The sequence below is a fragment of the Aristolochia californica genome, unplaced genomic scaffold, assembly GCF_029961685.1.
Source record: "Aristolochia californica isolate CCGP_79_NKW_82.1479 unplaced genomic scaffold, dmAriCali1.0.hap1 SCAF_13, whole genome shotgun sequence".
In the NCBI taxonomy this organism is placed as follows: domain Eukaryota; kingdom Viridiplantae; phylum Streptophyta; class Magnoliopsida; order Piperales; family Aristolochiaceae; genus Aristolochia; species Aristolochia californica.
In genome coordinates, this window is record NW_027181804.1 from 28266857 (window position 1) to 28285888 (window position 19032).

Below are 19032 nucleotides of genomic sequence, written 5' to 3' on the forward strand. Positions count from 1 at the left end.
CAAATTCGTCTAAAATCCAATCAAATTCAATCGAGTTGCAAGGAGACTCAACAAGTATCCATCTCTCTCAAAAGCAGCTTATAATGCCTTCCTCTCTTAAAATAAGAGATCTTTTGATATATTTAATTTTTATATTTTAAAATAATATTTAGTCAAATATAGTTATATTATAAAATTTTATTATATTATTTAGAGTTCTATTATAAATTTTTATTTATTAATTTTAAATTATTTAATCAGTTAACAAAATGAATAATAAAATTCCCATTTAAAATGAAGTTCCTAAGATGCATTTCAGAATTTTTTTAGACTTTCTCTTTTTCAGTTGACATGTTCTTTTTATTTTTTCAATGGGACTGGAGAAAGTATTCTAGCCAAATGGGTGTTTATTTATTTCAGTTTGAATGAAAACGATCTGTCACAAATGGTAGTGGGATCCAGATCGAAGTCTCTTTTAGATAATTGTTTTGTAGCAGGTGAAATCGTTGACCCAATTGTTCTCTGATTCGCTACTTGCTCGATACATATTATTCTAACTGGTAGGAGCACTGCATGTTAATTGCTCTAGCAATTAAATCCATTTGATAGTCTGTAAATCTGAGGCAGCCATGGTGTTGACCTGCGGCTTCACAGCTCCTAGGCCTTCTTCCACGAGCAGGGGAGCATCGGAACCGACAAGAAAGGATATGCAGCTTCAGGGGTCTCCAGTCTTCATCATAACGGATCGTGCAATGTCTTCCCATCTCTTCGAATGATGCCGTGATGGTGGCAACTTGAATTTCCGGGACGCCGTTCTTCTCCATTTAATAACATTCTGAAATGGCTTGGAATCCCTTCCAGGATATCTCTAATACCAAGCCGCTTTTCCTAGCTGTTTACACCACGGTGATCATCGGAATTGTGTTCTCCACCGTCTGTGTCGTCTCCTCCCTTTACCCGGGCAAGCTCGCCTATTCAGGGGCATGGTCCTCCTCTTCACCATTCTCACGTACGTTGCTCGGTTTAGTTTTACATTCACGTTCTTTGCTTTATTTGTGCTGAAGGGAACCTGGGGTAGCTACTCTTAACTCGTTGCTATTTGTTTTCTTTAACTACTTTGATTGGCATTAAGCTGCACATTCTGCACAACATGGATAACAATTACGTTTCTGGTTGTACTCGTCTATCCTCATGGTTAGTTTGTATGTTCTGCCCTCGTTTCTGCTACGTGTTTTTTTTTTTTAAATAGTGCTGAGAATTGTTTGCAAATTGAAATTGGATGACAGGCTGAAGTTGACTTTGTGCCACCAGTCGTGTTAGTGAGCAAATTTGAACATATCTACTAGTAAATATCATGGAAACTGGATTTGAAACTACTCAGAGAGATAGAGTCACACACCCTGCAAAAAAATACATATGGAAGATCTTGTATCTTATTTGCATATAAGTCATGGTGCAAAAGAACACCTTGCCTGTTGTATTGCTTGTATTGTCTGAATATTCAATTGGAGTCAGTACTTCCAGCATATATATTAGTTCAGTTTGGTATGAACTCAAACACTATCATAAAGTGAGGTGACACTGTTGTCAAGAAGAAGATGAGATGTTGCAGGCTCATTCTGAGGCTGCTCATTGCCATTTTTGCAGTGACCAACAGTCATTACATAATTAAATCTATGCTCAACAAGGGAATTACAATGAAACATGTTCAGAATATCAGTTTAAAAATCACACTTGTTGCCTATTTTTCGGGATCATCAGGAAGAAATATTCGACTTAAGCAGAACATAATGAGCTTCCGGTTACTTCCCAATTCTTTCTTGGTCTTTTCACTGGGGAAAGATTTGGCAATGGTGGGTCAGGTGAAGCGGGACAAAACAGTGGTGACCAACCAAGGCATTTAGCAGATCTTGTTCAGGAAGTTCAGATTATATTTTTACATGCTAGAAATTGGATGGTGTAGTGTTAGAAATGAAGCAGAAACCTACAACAGGATTTTCTGGCTAGTCATGGAGCTTTCTTACTATGGCTGATCTTTCAACTTAACTTCCTGTGTATTTTTCAATTGAAAATGACAACTGGCACTTGATGTTTGTTGTTAGGGATCTGCTCCCTCCTCTTTTGTAATTTTTTATTTTGTTAATATAAATACATCTTTATAAAAAATAAAAAAATAAAAAACTGGCACTTGATACTTGTTACTCTTCATCACTTTTATATTAATCTGCTTTTATGTCTTTTGAGCTCTCAGAATCTTTCAATTGCCCCCTTTTACAATGCTTTTTTCATGGCTACAAGGAAAAGAATCATGATTTCTCCATCCAAGAAAATGTTTAAATTTGTTATATACTTTTTGTGATCTCAAAAATTGGGGAGCAGGAAAAATCAAAGATGGCAAACAGATGGAAAGCTGAACTGATAGTCTCCTTGAAGAATCATTATCCCTGGAACACGGGGGTCCCTTTACTAGTATTGGCTGTTGTATTGGGAACCCCTAAAAATTGATACACTATGGCAATAAATTGGGATATTAGTGCCATATTGGGCCTGTGTCGGATAAAACAGATAAATAATCCAATACATAGCTGTTCGAGGTATCATGTCATCCACCTCAAAATCCATTACATGTCACCTGACACACAACACCTTTCAGCAGTTTGGCCAACACTACTTGAATATGCACTTCATATTCTCCCTGCGTTTTCTCTCTCTTAACATTCAACTATTTTAATTGAATCCTCAGGTGAAGACTCTTTTCAGATAGATAAGGCCCCTAGATTTGCTCCACCAAGTAAAGATACAGTTGCTAATATTTCAACAGCTCCTGAGACTGAGGTGGTAGTGCACTCCTCACATAAAGAAAGCATGTTGACAAGACCAATATGGGATGCCCCTTCTTCTGGTACAAAAATGCCAGATCTGAAGGCCTTTCAGTTGACCAAAGAGATGGTCAAGTATCGAGCAAAAGACAATATTATTATTGTAACCTTTGGGAACTTTGCATTCATGGATTTTATAATCAATTGGGTGAAGCACTTGACAGACCTCAGGGTCTTTAACCTCCTAGTAGGTAAATTATTTCTATCCTCAAATCTGCTCATCCAGCAAGTATGAATATGTCTCGTGGCAAGAGTTTTTTTTTTTCTTTTTTTTTTCCAGCTTTAAGTTTTTTACTTATTGCTTAAAGAAGTTGAAATTCATGTCTTTTAGGTGCAATGGACACTAAGTTATTGGAGGCTTTGTATTGGAAGGGCATTCCAGTTTTTGATATGGGTAGCAATATGAATACAATAGATGTGGGATGGGGTTCACCAACATTTCATAAAATGGGGAGAGAAAAGGTCATACTAATAAATGCTCTTCTCCCCTTTGGATTTGAGCTGTTGATGTGTGACACTGACATGGTTTGGTTAAAAGTAAGTTATTTTCTTCTTGAAGTTCTACTCTTCATATTCCAATCCTCAATTTTTTTAACAAGTTTTATCTTCATTCCTTTTGTTTGTAATTGAACAAAGTTTGTAAGTGAAAACTTGTGTTGTTTAATAGAGAAACATAAGCTCAGGGTTTTTTTCTTGGCACACACTTTTTTAGCCTGACAGTGGTACCCTTCTGTAGTTTTTCTCTATGCAATTCTTTACCTCTCATTTTTCCTTCTAGCATCTGACCTGTTCTTGTTTCTTTATTCCAACATTGCCCTCCATCCATTTTTCGCTTTCACAATATGAAGCGTACTCATTGTAAATACACTGGTTGTTAAGGAAAAACAATCATCGGCTCAACCTATTGAAAGTTATCCCTGGATGACTTGCTCCTAAATTTTGTTATAATTTGATAAATTAGAAAAAAAATCCCAAAATAACAAGCCAATGTTAAAAATTTTATTTGTAATTTAGGAATCTACTTCCAAATTCACAGCCATTTTAGGACTTTTGTTCACTAGCACCCCTGTTATGTCCAGACTCAATAGAAAGTAACCAAACAGGTCTGGAAAGGATGAGACACAATATAATCTGTATCCACTATAGCCATGTCCCGTGATAAGTGGTTGGTCCTGTCCAAAATGGCTTGCCAATTTTAATAGGCTTATTCCTAACTTGTAGATCTGGCATTTTCAAAACTAAAGCTGTGAATTCTTACCCACAAGTGTACTGATTTTATGAAAGTGTGAAGTGGAGCTTTCCCCCAGTCTAATGGAAAACTGCTGGAAGTTTGTGTTTAGAGTATTGAGGCAGGTAAAAAGTTGACTCACTTCCACCCTCCCTCATCTGCCAGAGAATGTGCATATAGACAACTTTTAGTAATACAACAGTAATTAAAAATACAGGTAATAAAATTGAAAGAGAACTTATGTTCATTTGCCTTCATAAATGAACCAACTGGTCTTCCACTGAAAGAAAAAGCTAGTTTTTAATGTAGTGGAGTCAAGCAACCAAGGAACTGAGGAGTTGGTTTCGCTGAGTTCATCTCATGTTTAACTTGCCAAGATTTTGTGAAGGAACAACATGATAATGTTGGTCAAATGGTTTCTTTTGCAATTTGAAATATTGATTCAAAATTTTTTCTTGTCAATGTAATTGAAAGCTGTTATCTATTCAAAGATGCAATCACTTAGGGGGATTAGGTAAGCCAAAAAAATGATTAGCCTTCATATACAAAAGAAGAAGGAAAAAGAAGTTGAAATAAGCCTGGATACTTGTTTTATTGTATAAATATTTACTATTGTCCTGCGGCAACTGTTAGCCTATGCCAACCTTACCAGCACTCGATGTTGGCCCTTTCGCCGGCACTTGACATGACGACCTCAGCACAAACGTGGAGCTCCGACACCCCAACGCAAACAAACGTAGACATAAATGCATACTGGCGTCAAGAAGAGAGATAGTTCAGACTGACAACCCAAGGATGGAAAATGAAGACAACGCAACTGGCGACTGGACAACGGTTTCAAGGCAACGTACTACATCCAAGAAGAACTATTTCTGTTTTGACTATGGAACCACCACCATCACGATGGAGGATCTGAACTGTGCCTCCGGTACTGTGATTCGCATCACTGCCTCCAATGGCTTGAAGCGCTCCTTCATCTCCATTCCGATCGTGGCGACCACAACTTTCAGCAAGCAATTTGAAAGAGCGACCTCTGATCCTGCTTCCCATGGCAAATCCTTTGAACTGTGGACTGGATGTTTCACTTTCTATATCTCAATGACCACCTTCTGTTGCAATTGTGAATGCAAGATCGTTCAACACCGGGGGGACCTTATCACGGTGTGTTACATCCCGGAGCTGACCACCTCACATTTTGGTTGGGAGGCCTTCCATAACTGCCTGAAAAACCTCTCACCATCATCGCATTTGCCTAGACTGAATCAACTACCAGCAGTCCCAGTAACCACTTTCCACCACTTCCACATCCACATCTACATAATCCCACCTTACTTCCCTCTCCACCAGCAAACACCTCTTTCTACTCCCCTCCCGCAAACGACTACCCCTGAACCTGGAGTATTACTACCCAATGCCATAATTTCCCTTCCTCCCCACTCTCTCCTTAATGGTCACGCGGCCCTATGCAGGTCCATCGTGGTCTCTACAACCCCGTGCATCAGTAAACAAGCAATTACTAGCTGGTTCGCCTCCCAACTCCACTTGAGCTACATGCCATGCATCTCCTATCTTGGCTCCACTGACTGGCTGGTACATCTTTGCACCAACAACAATAAATCCTCACCTCTCCTACTCCCTCCCTGCCCCAGCATGGGCATCATTGGTATTGGCGAATGGCTCCCCTCGGCTCCGTCAAGCTCTTTCGGGCAATGGATCTCTGTTTGGGGACTTCCCGCCGAACTTTGGCAATGTTGTGTCTTCTATAGCATCTCTGCAGTTTTTGGCACCCTCATCTCTTTGGACCAGGATACAGAACATTAGCATTGATTGGACTCGGCAAGGCTGTTCATCAATCCCCATCGACTTTGTCATGGACAACATTTCTCAAGCATTGACGTCGACAACGCCTAAATCTGGATCAAAATTGTTTTCTGCGACATGGTTGACTTTTGGCAAACAAGTAATCCCTGCACACATCCCTCCCTCATTGCCACATACCAAAGGAGAAAGAGAACCCAACCAAGGCCAATTCTCCAGGGTGAATCAAGCACTCAAGGCCGCTATCCCAGAAATCATGTCACAAGGAGTCTTATCTTCCCCCCACCGAGCGAACACTCTCATCGTCTTGTTGAGGAGCTCTATTCCGAGAGACATAAGTATGATGCAGATACTTGGGATCAAATGATAGAATTGAATAAGCTGATGGGGGTAGTCTATTACTGCCTTCTCCCTGGCGACCAAAGCTCCTCTGAAGTCCAAAAGTAGCATAAAAAATGATAGTTGTGTCATGGAACACCCGTGAAATTGGCTCCTCCAGGCGACGGGCCTCCATCCGAAATCTTCTGTCTTCCTCCAAGGCTAACATTGCCATTCTTCAGGAGACAAAGTGCCCATCCCTAACCACCTCTACAGTTTGGATATTTGACCTTCTCATGACTTTGGCTGGTTAAAAATTGATGCGGTGGGCCGTTGCAATGCAATCCTTCTGGCCTGGGATAATGGCATTGTCGAGGTCTTAAACAATATACTTGGCTCCTTCTCCATTGGTATAAAAATTAGAGACAAAAATATTGGCTGCCTTTGGTGCCTCATTGGAGTTTATGGCCCAACCAAATGCCATGACAAATAACTTTTCTGGGATGAACTTCTCGTTGTTTGTCAACACTGGTCCCTCTCCTCCTTGTTGGCGATTTCAACGCCATCCACTTTTTGCAATGAAAAAGCATTGCCTACCGATTGCATTTCCTCCTCCATGCGTCACTTTGCTGATTTCATTGGGTCTCTAATTTTATTTTATTTTTGAAATAGTGTTGAGTTATATTAAAAGGCTCAAATGAGCAATATTACAAGGAGAAATAATTGTCCCAAACAATGAGAGATTGCTGGGATGTTCCAAATTTAGACCATCCTCTCCAAATTGGATCGCTTCTTTGTCAATGGTGACTGGTTGTGCCATTACGAAAATGCCACTGATAAAATTCTTGGTCGTACAACTTCGAATCATTGGCCCATACTCTTGGACACTCATTTCAAGCTATGGGGCCCTTCCCCCTTTAGATTTGAAATTTTTTGGCTCAATGATAGTAGTTTCGAATCGATGCTCTCCTATGTATGGAACGGATTCAATGTCTATGGGCCGAGGGGATGGCTCCGCCCTCAAAAACTCAAATTGCTAAAGTAGCACCTCAAAACCTTGTCCTTGGGGTGTTGGTCTGCCCTATCAGCTGATAAAGCCTCTCTCCTCAACTAGCTAGCTAACTTGGATGCAGCCGAAGAGCACATGTGTCTCTCCCCCAATGAAGTCCTTTAGCGTTTTTTTATTCTAAATCAACTGCAAACTTTAGTCCACAATGAACTTGTGCACTGCAAACAACACGACTATTTTAAATGGCTATCAGAGGGTGATGCTAATACTAAAAAATTTCACGTCGTAGCCTTCGCTAGGCGTAGAGCCATCCGAATTACCTCATTATGCATTGATGGCGAGGTAACATCGGATTGGCCCTCCATAACTAACTCTTTGGTGAGCTTCTTTTCAAATCTCTAAACTGAGAATTGCTTGTCTTGGCCCTCAATCCAAAACATTAGGCTATCCAAAATCTCATCCGTTGTTGCTGAGCTCATCAAGCTCCCCTTCTCCATTGGGGAGATTGAGACTACCACTCTCGGCCTACCGCACGATCATGCACCCGGTCCCAATGGTACAATGGCGAGTTTTATAGGAGATACTGGCCCATCATCTACAATGACGTTATTGCCATGGTCCGAAATTTTCATCTTAGGGGCATAACATACAAGAGCATAGGAGCATCGTTCATAACCCTCATTCCTAAGAGGACCAATGTTGAGTAGTCATCTGATTTTTGCCCGATTAGCCTCACCACCAGTACTTACAAAATCATAGCTTGCTTACTTGCCCATCAGCTCAAAACGGTCCTGCCTCTTATTATTCATCATGGCCAGTGCGCTTTCATCAAGGGGCGAAATATCCTTGACTCATCTATAGCTGCCCACGAGATCCTTCACTTCTTCAAGACTTTGAGGCACCCTCAATTTGTCCTCAAATTGGATTTTGAGAAGCCCTTTGATAGGGTAAATTGGAAGCTCCTTGATGTTCTCCTCAATAGAATGGGCTTTGGACAGAAATGGCGGTTTTGGATTAACAATTGCATTTCCTCAGCATCCTACTCCATTCTCATCAATGGCATTGCTTGTGGTTTCTTCAAAGGCTCCCACGTCATTCATCAAGGCGACCCCCTCTCCCCTTTGCTCTTTAACATCATTGCCTTGTACCTCTCCTCCATGATCTACTTGGGGAATGATGCAGGCTGGATCCACCCCATTGCGCCTCGAGCTGAACTTGGCATTCCTATCCTCCAGTTCGCGGACGACACCATTTGCTTTGGAGGATCAAATTCGAAAATTTCGGGTCCTTCTAGGCCTTTTCAAACTCTCTTCGGGACAACAGATCAACTGGCATAAGACTTCCCTTATTGGATACCACATTGGCTCGGATACCCTTCGGAATATGGCAGACTACCTTGGATGCTCCATGGCCTCCCCTCCCTCCACCTTCTTCAGCCTCCCACTTGACCGCAGGCCCAACAAAAACCTTTGGTCCCCTTTGATAGAAAGAATTGAGCGGTGCTTGGCCACATAGTGTGGGAAACTACTCTCTACAGCCGGCAGACTCACTCTCCTGAATTCATGTATTGCTGGCCTCCCTAATTACTACCTCTCCTTCATGATCTGCCTGTCCTTAATCTGCAATCAAATTGAAGCTATTAAGAAGCACTTCTTATGGCACGGATCTAATGATGCCTTCTGCTACCACCTTGTCAATTGAATGAGGTCTAACTACCTTGCTCCCTTGGAGTCCTTGGCATTCGCCCCACAAGGGACATGAATTAGGTCCTTCTTCTTAAATAGATTTAGAAATTTAATGTCTGCCACAATAGCATTTGGAGACCCATGGTCACTTTCAAGCTGCAGTGGCCAGGTGAACGGTGGACTGAGGGTGGAATCTGTGGCCGCCTGTCCCCAATTTGGAAGACCCTTTTCCCCCTTCTTCCCCTATTCAAATTTGCAACTAGTTTCTTTGTTGGCAATGGTCAGAGGCTCCTCTTTTGGCGTGACCGGTGGGGCAGCGATCACCCTTTCAGCAACGTCTTCAGCTCCCTCTTCCCCATCACTCTGTGCCAAGTTGCCACGGTTGCTGATGCCTGGAATAATCACTCCTGGAACTTCCACTTCAGGCGCGGTGTGAGTGATGCTGAGACCAGTTCGCTCTGTGCTCTTTTATCTGTACTGGACCCCATTGTGATCAGGCCTCACTTACCGGACAAGATTCTATGGCTGCCTGCTGCTAATAGTCTCTTCTCGGTCTCATCTGCTTTCTCTCACATCAAGAAATGGACCTCCAATACTATCGAGCATGACGTTGCTGCTACTTGGAAACTTTTAGCTCCACACAAAATCAGGTTTTTTGTTTGGACTGCCATCAGGAACAAGATCTTAACTGCTGATAATCTCCATCAGCGTGACCATCTCAGTCCAGACAGCATCTGTCCTCTCTGCAGCACTTATGATGAATCAGTTAACCATTTCACCTCCACTGCAATCACGCCTAGAGAGTCTGGATGACCATGTTCCAGTGTATTGGCCTTCAGGTTGGCCTCCAAAACAACCTCATTGGGACCAACCGCCTTGTCATGGGGATCTCTCTTCCAAAAATTGGAAAACTACTGCTCTCAGCTTGCCTTGTTCATGTTCCTTGGTGCATTTGACTGGAACGGAATAATTGACATTTCAATCACAAGTTCGCCAGCTTTGAAGACAACATCAACTCAGCTACGGGCCTCATCTCCCTTTGGCTTCATTCTAGAGAGGATTTTTCCTCCCTCGCTGGCGTTCCTCTTCAGATAAACTGGCACATTTTTACACATATGTTAGGCCCTCCTTAACCCCAGCAATGATTGAGTGGTCTCCTCCCCCACCCGGTGCTATAAAACTTAACTTCGACGGCAGTCATCGGCTAGTGTTCTAGCTCGGCATCCCCCCTTTGGCACCATTGGTCTACTTTGTCTTCTATTTCTGATATTACTTCTGTAATTTCTTGTTCTTCATTTCAAAAAAAAAAATTTGTTCTTGGAGTCATGTCCACCACTCAGCAAACTCCTTTTATGGCTCCTTTGCTAAAACCGAGGCCTCCCTCCAATCCCTTATTGTATGGGAAGGGCCCCCTCCTAATGTAATTCCTCTCTCTTTAATAAAATTCAGCACCATTTCAAAAAAATATATTTACTATTGTACTGCAATAAAAAAGATCACATATAAGATGTGATTGATTAATGTTAAGAATAGTCCCATATTGATTCAGGAGTGGAAAGATATTGTGCTTATTACTTGAGAAATACCTCTTTACTTTGGCTAGTTACTTTTGAATGAATGTGGACCCAACTTTAATATGATATTAGAGCATGTACCTATATGTGAGCCTCCATCTAAAATTATCCACGTGTAGGAGCCATAAAAGAGAGCCCACACATGAAGGGGGGTGTTAAAATAGTTCCACATTGATCCAGAACTAGAAAGATTATATGCTTATTACTTGGGAAAATGCCTTATAACTTTGAGTAGTAATTTTTGGATAGACCTGGACGCAACTTTGACAAGTAAGATAAATATTTATCCATATAGTAGAGTCAAGAACAGTAAATTTGGTTTAGAACCTACAAGATACAGGAATAAAGTGTAGTGGTGTCTGATGTATTATTTTAGTTAAGTATCCTCTTTGAGACTTTAACCTTACCTGCTTTTCTTTGTTAAAAAAAGCTGGAATTATTTTCCATCTTTCAAGCTTTGGCAACACCTATCTTATTTCATGTTCTTCAATGCACTAGTAGCTTATTTTGGTGCACTAACTCATACCTTGGTTTCTGTTTTCAAATTACGACATCATTATTACTCAGACTAGTTTTTAGCTTGCATTCAAATTTTATATCTTTATTTCGTCACTAAATATCCATCTCATATTCGCTTTCTAGTCTTGATTTCTTCTTCTATTATTCCATGTGCAGAACCCTCTTCCGTATTTAGCTCGTTTTCCAGGGGCAGATGTTTTAACTTCTAGCGATCAAATCATGCCAACAGTTGTTGATGATAGTCTGGAAATTTGGCAACAAGGTGAACAACAAAACGTCAACACTTTCCATTCTGTTCATCAGAAATACTTTTTTCTTCTAAAAAATTTACCATATTTTTTTTCCTAACATAATCAGCATCTCATCAATATAAATTATAATATACCACAAGAATTGGCTGCTTGAGAATTAGTTGGTTTTTAGCATTGTTTCTGTTTGGTCTGTGCATGAGTGGCACGTAAGTTTTAATCCTTTTCCTCCTTTTTTAATGAAATCCTCATTATTCTCCAAAAAAATTGGCTGCTTGAACAAACTGAGAAATGTTAATATCAAAACCTAAATGCTAAAGCCATGTAATCCAAAAAAAAAATCTAAATTTGAATTGCACATTAATATGAGAGGAACAAAAATAAGATTATGAAACAAGAACCAGCGTCTGTCCCTGATGAAAGCTGCCAAAAAGATAAGAAGTTTAGTGTGAACAAGTGTGAGTGAAGTAGACATATGTGAAGAATGAAAGTCTGTGGATAAGATGACCCTAAGGAGAAATCTGAAACCTACCTCTCTGGCCAAAGAATGAGGGAGATAGACCAGCTTTTTTCTTCATGTTTGAGCAAGAATCTTCATCAATGTCATCTGCTAGTGTGGATCTCTCCCTGTCAACCTCCCAAAGAAGCCTGGCAAGCCAGATATGCAAGTCCCCATTATTGGGTGGTGTTATGGGTAAAAGTCCTACATCTGTTATGGCTGTTGTAATTATTGGTCACCTGACATCTGATTGAGATGGTGGCTAGTTGGATTACTCCTTGTCCCACCTAGCTTAAACTCAAGTTTGATGGAATCTCTCAGAGCAATGCAGGTTTGGCTGTTATTAGCAGTGTCATATGCGACCATGAATATAATTTCTCTCTTTGGCCCATTTGGTGCTATGAATTCAGGTGAAGCCGAGTTCAAATCTTTTTGCCAAGGGTTGAAACTCTTATGTTTCTCTCTTTTCTTGGCTGCTGGTTGTTGTAGGAGATTCCATGATTGTAATTTCCTGGACAAAGGATCTTTGTCATTTCCATGGAGATTTGACTGGATCAAATTGAAGTTCAGCACATTGTGAATCAACTTGACATCACTTGGTTTCGCACCCCTAGATCTGCTAATAGGATAGCAGGTTCCCTTTGCCAAAACGGGTGCTCAGTGGTCTTGTTTTGGACTAGTTTTTACCTTCTTTAGGGCTTTTTTTTTTTTGTTCCCTCTCTCTGTCCTATAAGACTTTCTTACAAAGTGCTGCTTTCAATGTCTTGTTGTGGGCAGTTCCTACCCTCTTTAGGGTTTTTTTTTGGTTTTTTTTCCTTGCTCTTTCTTATAAAATGTCTCACCATTCAAAAATTCATTTAATGATTAGGGACATTTTAACTGATTCCTCATTCACTTCAAACAGTATCAGGGGCCTTGAATATAGGAATTTTCCATTGGCGACCTACAGACACATCGAAGAAGATGGCAAAAGAATGGAAAGAGATGCTTCTTGCTGATGAAACAATATGGGATCAAAATGGCTTCAATGAACTTATGCATAGAAGCCTTGGGCCATCTGTTGATGGAGAACCTGGACTTGTGTATGCTTTTGATGGTAACCTTAAGATGGGAATCTTGCCAGCAAGTATATTTTGCAGTGGGCACACTTACTTTGTTCAGGTAAACCTTCTGGTCTCCTCATGTATTTTGCTTTATTTAATGTTAAATTTCATCAATTATCCTTAGTAGGATAGTTCAATATTTAACTATGACAGAGTTAAGTATTTACTGAGCCTTAAAATCGTATCCTTAGGCAATGTATCAACAGCTCAAGCTTGAGCCGTATGCTGTCCATACTACATTTCAGTATGCAGGCACTGAAGGAAAGCGCCACCGACTGCGTGAAGCAATGGTCTTCTATGACCTGCCTGAGTATTATGATTCACCTGGTAATGTTTGTCCTAGTTATGCAATATATGATGCAGCTTGTACAGTATAGAAGACTAAAGTTCTCATTTTTAATGGTTCTTGTTTCTTGTTAGAAGGTATAATTTACAGTACCACTTGTGATCAATTTATTTTGTTCTTTGTTATCTAGGCTGCTGTATATTTCCTCCATATAGCCATGCTAAAATGATGACCTAAGGAAAAGTTTGGACACTAAGGTCTTGTTAGTGCACTTGAAATTCATAGGCCCTGTTAGATCACCCTGGAATTCACATTTACTTTCTCTTTCCCCGGGTGATCTACTTTCCAAGTGCACTAACTCCCCCTAAACTCAAACAAGTCTATCATTCTATTTATTTATTTATAGTTATCTAGGCTATATTGGTTGAGCTGAATTGACATGTGTCATACAACATTCAGTCCTAACTACAAATCATGTATGCCACTTCAAGACTTGATTTTTAACTCACTGTATCAAGTTTTAGCCAGTTCATGAAGTCCCATGTCTAACCCCTTTTCCATTTCATAAAGGATTAGGAGAAAGAAATTATTTATTTGTAGGTTGCACGGTGAATGACCAACCTGAAGGTTCCTATCTTGAGATCTTAGTATAGGTCACAGTTTGGATATTTAGACAATGGATGCAAATGCTTCTCTCCACCTCTATAAGATAGCATGAGACGTGGTGGAAATAGTGAATCTAGATGAGTCTAGATCAGTCTTTGATTTTGTTGTTTTTCTTTAGAAGGTGGGTTACTCTAGCACTGACTGTTATTAACAAGAGTTCCTAGGTTGCACATTACTTCTTCATAGGGAATCTCAGTGCATTTGTCAGATTTACCAGTTGCACATAGGAAATGCCAATTTTCTGCTAATACTGAAGTTTAAGAATTCCCAAAACATATACATGATCTTTATAGATTTAGAAAACTGCACAATAACCATACTTCTTTTTTTTTAAAAAAGATACAATAGAGTACTCGTGAGTTGATTTGATGACAGTTAAGGATTTGTAGATATATTAATCTCATTAAGGGCATGTGTGGGGGGACAAAGCTTTCTTGCACTAGGGGTTTAGACCAGGGACCAGAACTATGATTTTTGCACTTAGGATGGACTAACTCTTGGCTCATCTTCATGAGACATCCCTAGGTCTATGCTGTTTGCTAATGATAAAGTTCTTATTCATGAATCTAGAAATGATATATTGGGAAACTGGAAATTAGAGGCAGGCTTAGATTCAGAGATTTCTAAGTTAGCCAATCTAAGATAGAATCTATAAACTAAAAGCTAGTTGACAATCCAAGAGGAATTGTTTCCAGTTCAGTTAAGGTGACTCTTCCTGTACCTAGGCTTGGTCATTCAAAAGGAAGGGGAGATTTAGAAAGATATAACACACAGAATGAAATTTGGACGGCTGAATCAGAGATTGACAGCTGAGGTGCTCTGCCAAAAGCACTTGCTGGAAACATGCAGGAAAATTTCTATGAAGTAGCCATTAAAGCATCTATGCTGTATGAATTAGAGAGGTGGACAGAGAAGGAGCCCATTCTGAAGAAAAACTGAGAATGGCGAGGACAAGAATGTTAAAGTTGGATTTACAGCAACTTTGAAAGTCAAAACTAGAAGTTAATATTTCAGAAACAATTTGCTCTAATGCTAAGAGGTCTGGGCATGTCAGTGGAGACCTAATAGTGCCTCAGTTAGAAGGATCTTTTTATTGCTATTTGAGAACTGATAAGATGGGAGAAAGAATGATATTGAATCGGACTGAAATATGGGAAAGAGTCTAATGGACAATCTTGCAAATGAGAAAGCAGGAATGGACGACTTTTGTGAGCAACCCCTAAAGTAACGAGGACAAATCTCTGATGCTGATGCTCACAATTGTGAACATTTCTACATGTATCTGTATGAGTGACAAAATTGTACGACATGTTTATTCATATTCATCATGACAGTACTGAAAATAAAGCTGCATACTCATGTGTGGCATATTACTGTTGTCAGGTAACCGTCAAGTTTTCAGTTTTTTTTTTTTTTTGGCATAAATGACCCAAAATTCCTTTTGACATTTTGGCAGGAGGCTTATTAACTTTTAGACCAAACATACCTAGAAGCCTGTTGCTTGATGGAGAGCACACAGTCGATTCACACTTCTCTCTTGTCAATTTCCAAGTATACAATTTCTCTGATTTTGCATTTTTAGTGCATATTCTAATCAAATATTAATGTTACATCTGATTACTCTCTCTCACACAAACAGTTGAAGCAGATAAGGACTGCTCTGGCCATTGCTTCATTGTTGAATCGAACACTGGTAAGGCAAAACCCAAACCATACTGCCACATTTTCCTTTTCTGTTCTCTTATTCATTTTTTATTTTATTTTTATCATCTCGTTTTATATTTTTTATCAACAGACTCTAAGATCAAGAAATATGGGCATCCATTACAAAGGGATCTTGACAATGGATTGGCTTGGAAATCTCTTCTAAGTTTTATTTTAAAAAGAAAATAAAGAAATATTTGATGAGGAATTATGTGTTCTAAAGTACTATTTCTACTGATACCAAAGTTAGGAAAGGTATTTCTGACATGACTTGGAACTAACCTGGCTTAGTTTTAAAGCAGGTTAGTTGTTGACTTTATGTTTCAGTGGCCTATGAAATTAAGGTCAACTAAACCAGTTCTTTTCACTGAGTGTAGTATTTTGTTTTTTTTAGATTCCAGTGGGGTTTGGGTTGATTTTAGGCTGGATCACATTATGTTATTTTTATTTGTGACAGAGGTCACCTGGGGGTACTTTTCGTTTTTTTTTTTTTTGAATGCTTGACCATGTTCCTCAAAAAGAGTAACTTTGGCTCAGTGGTCACATGGACTGGGGAGGTTCAAGTGTGATGTCTCACCAGGTGTTAAGGGAAGTGTGTGCTTGTGTACTCAATATTCAAAAACAAAAGATAAGTTTGGGTGTGAGCAGGGACCTACAACTGTGGTTTAGTTTGGAAACAGAAACAACTTCAACTGAAATGTCAATATGATGCTTTCAATTCCTCGGATTCAAAATCATTTTTTGCTTAAAAAAATGACAATTTTCACCTTCAATGGTCTGAAACTTTCCACGTATTTCATGGTGTCCTCCAGAGAGATGAGTTCATTTAACTTACTCTGAGTTGTGCCTTAGCATCCAAAATTTCAAATACAATGGATTTAGAAGCAATGTCATTCAGCCGGATAAGGAGAATAGTTTCAATTTATGAATTATTATTGTAGAAATAAATTATTTTATTCTAAACAACAGCATCGACATGGTGAAGCGTACTTCTAAGGTTTCTATAATTGCAGTATCTGAGATACTTTCCTTTTAATAATAAAAATTATATTTAAATGAGGAGTTGAGGGGGTGAAATCAACATTTTAAGAAAAAAAGTACAACGGAAGGGAAGCTGTACCAACACGCTGAGTGGGAGTGTTTGAATACCAGTTCAGGGGTATTTTGTTCATTTCTCATATTATGTTTTATCCCAGTTTATGTCTGTTAGATAGATAATGTTTTTACATTCTTATGTTTCTTGTTTAATTCAAAACAGGGTTGTATTTTAGGAGTTACGTAATTTTTTGTCACTAAGGGCAACTTTATTCATTCTGTAATTATTCACTTAAACCCCTAGTAAAAGAATGGAGCTTGTGCTTTTCTGGTACAAACTACAATGCAGCCAAGGCTGCTCCTTCTCCCCTTCTTCTTTTACTTTTTCTTCTATTCTTTCTTCCTCAAATCTCTTTCTTTACACTTTTTCTTAAACCTAGTGTAGTGAGAGAAAAGGGCAATGTTTTTTTTCTTTTTGTGGTTGACATAAATTGCAGTTATAAGATATAACATGCTTTCATCTAGTATTTATATAGTTTGACATACTTATGTTGCTGACGTTGTTTACTACACTTGTCTTGTTTTCAGGTCATGCCTCCACTATGGTGCAGATTGGACAGATTGTGGTTTGGGCATCCTGGAATTCTGCCAGGCACAATGACGAGACAACCTTTTCTTTGCCCTATGGATCATGTGTTTGAGGTACCGTTAGTATTTTGAGAATTCGGTACACTAATTTTCTTCTGAATGATGATATAACTGAATATAGAACAAGTTAAGCATTTTACACTTATCTGTTTATGATATTGCTTTTCCCTGTTTCTGGACAGTAACTTTTACGGGGGGTTTTTTTTTTTTCACGGTGTAACTTTAAGCTTCATCTCAATGAATATTTGCACACCGACACACTCTTTATTTTTATTTCTCAATTTGGTGTAATAAGAAACAAGAAGAGGATAATGCTGAATATGTAAGATAAGAATGACTGGAAGCCATACAACAAATGCAGGTGAATGTCATGTTGAGGGGACAGGGAATGTCAGAGGAGGAATTTGGCCCTACTATCGGTTTCAGAGAGTACTCTTTCCTTGAGAATCCTTTGCTTCCTGAACGGGTACTGTCGAACTTGATTCTCTGAATATACTGTAGAGTGACAACCTACTGCATGTGCATTTGTGAGTGTCTTTTATATGACTAGAGCATTTTCCTTCTGGTCAATTCAGGTCAAAGCATCGCAACTTGAAGTTCAACTTTGTGATGACAAATCTCCAAATTGTATGTCTAAGGGGACAGCAGACAACGATGGCATTATCAGATTACAGAAGCATAGCAGTGAAGAAGTGGTATTCTAATTTCTTTGTCAACGTGATGCTTTAATGATAGATTTATTCATAACAGATGATTTGGATTTTTCTATTGAGTATATTTTTGCTGATACATTAAGTAACTAGGAGTTTTGCTCTCTCTCTCTCTCGCTCGCTCTCTCTCTCTCTCTCTCAATTGTGTATATTTTCAGTTGAAAATAGTCTTCTCCTCATACCAAGATGTCAAAGTTATAAAGTTTTTATCCATGGAAGATGCCTTTGAGGGTTTTACTGATAAGGCAAACTCTCTCTCTCTCTCTCTCTCTCTATCTGTTTGTGTACATAGACTAGAAAGAGAGATGGACTAATGATTTATTATCTGAATTATGTGCTATTTAATCAGGTGAGAGAAGCAAAGTTCAGGAACCGAGTCAAGAGGTATGTGGGAATATGGTGTTGCGTGGAGAACCGTGAACGTGGCCACATATATTATGACATGTACTGGGATGAGAAACCAGGTTGGCGACCAGTTCCTCCAGCCACTCCAGAGGATGATCGTCCTCCTTGGTAGATCCTTTCCCAGCTACTTCGCTACTCTATAAATGATCGAGGAAAGGAAATATTCCGGAGCTGCGCCGACCCTCTCATGTTATTCATTAAATCAAGCATTTATTTCTACTATGTAGAATGAATTATAGGTGGAGATATAGATGCTCAATGAGTAAAGAATATTTGCTTCAACTACTGTTAGAAATTTTGACACTCTTGAAAAAAATTAATTAAAAAATGCCTATTCTTGGCTTTCAATTAGAAAATCTATGCTGTTCCAGTACCAATCAATTTATAAGATTACTTCTTTCAGCATATTTCAAGGCAGAATGTGAGCGTACTCGGCTGCTTCAAGGACTCTAAGATAGGCTCTGCTGTGTGAATAACTGGCTCCATTACTCAGTCTAAAACTGAAGCCATCACTGACCTGATCATGGGCAGTGGCCTATCGCACTTGCAGCCTACGCATTTCTTATAGATTGCGCGTGCTCCAATACATTCCTCTTCGATGGGTTGGCTCAGAATTTCCCACTTCCCCACACTGGCAAGGGTTCTGAGAGCGGGGCGACACAGCGACTGATGAACAACATTGCAATCCTCTTCTCTGGATAGCGGTGCAGGGTCGAAAA

At 39.5% G+C, this 19032-nt stretch overlaps 1 protein-coding gene across 3 annotated transcripts; it reads left to right on the forward strand.

Annotated features, from left to right (window-relative positions):
* The first annotated feature begins 318 nt into the window (after positions 1-318).
* Positions 319-18639, forward strand: LOC137947870 (arabinosyltransferase XEG113-like). Of its 3 annotated transcripts, XM_068793689.1 has the most exons (14): positions 319-539; positions 634-988; positions 2723-3049; positions 3190-3395; positions 11166-11271; positions 12661-12917; positions 13051-13186; positions 15268-15362; positions 15451-15504; positions 17139-17252; positions 17560-17664; positions 17774-17893; positions 18067-18153; positions 18258-18639. In XM_068793689.1, the coding sequence occupies exons 2-14, from the start codon at positions 820-822 to the stop codon at positions 18423-18425; spliced, it is 1944 nt and encodes a 647-aa protein (XP_068649790.1). In that variant the 5' UTR covers positions 319-539; positions 634-819; the 3' UTR covers positions 18426-18639. The 3 variants fall into 3 exon arrangements, with proteins under 3 accessions (XP_068649790.1, XP_068649789.1, XP_068649791.1); XM_068793688.1 differs by having other exon boundaries at positions 319-988; XM_068793690.1 differs by having other exon boundaries at positions 319-988; positions 17774-17890.
* Positions 18640-19032: the final 393 nt, after the last annotated feature.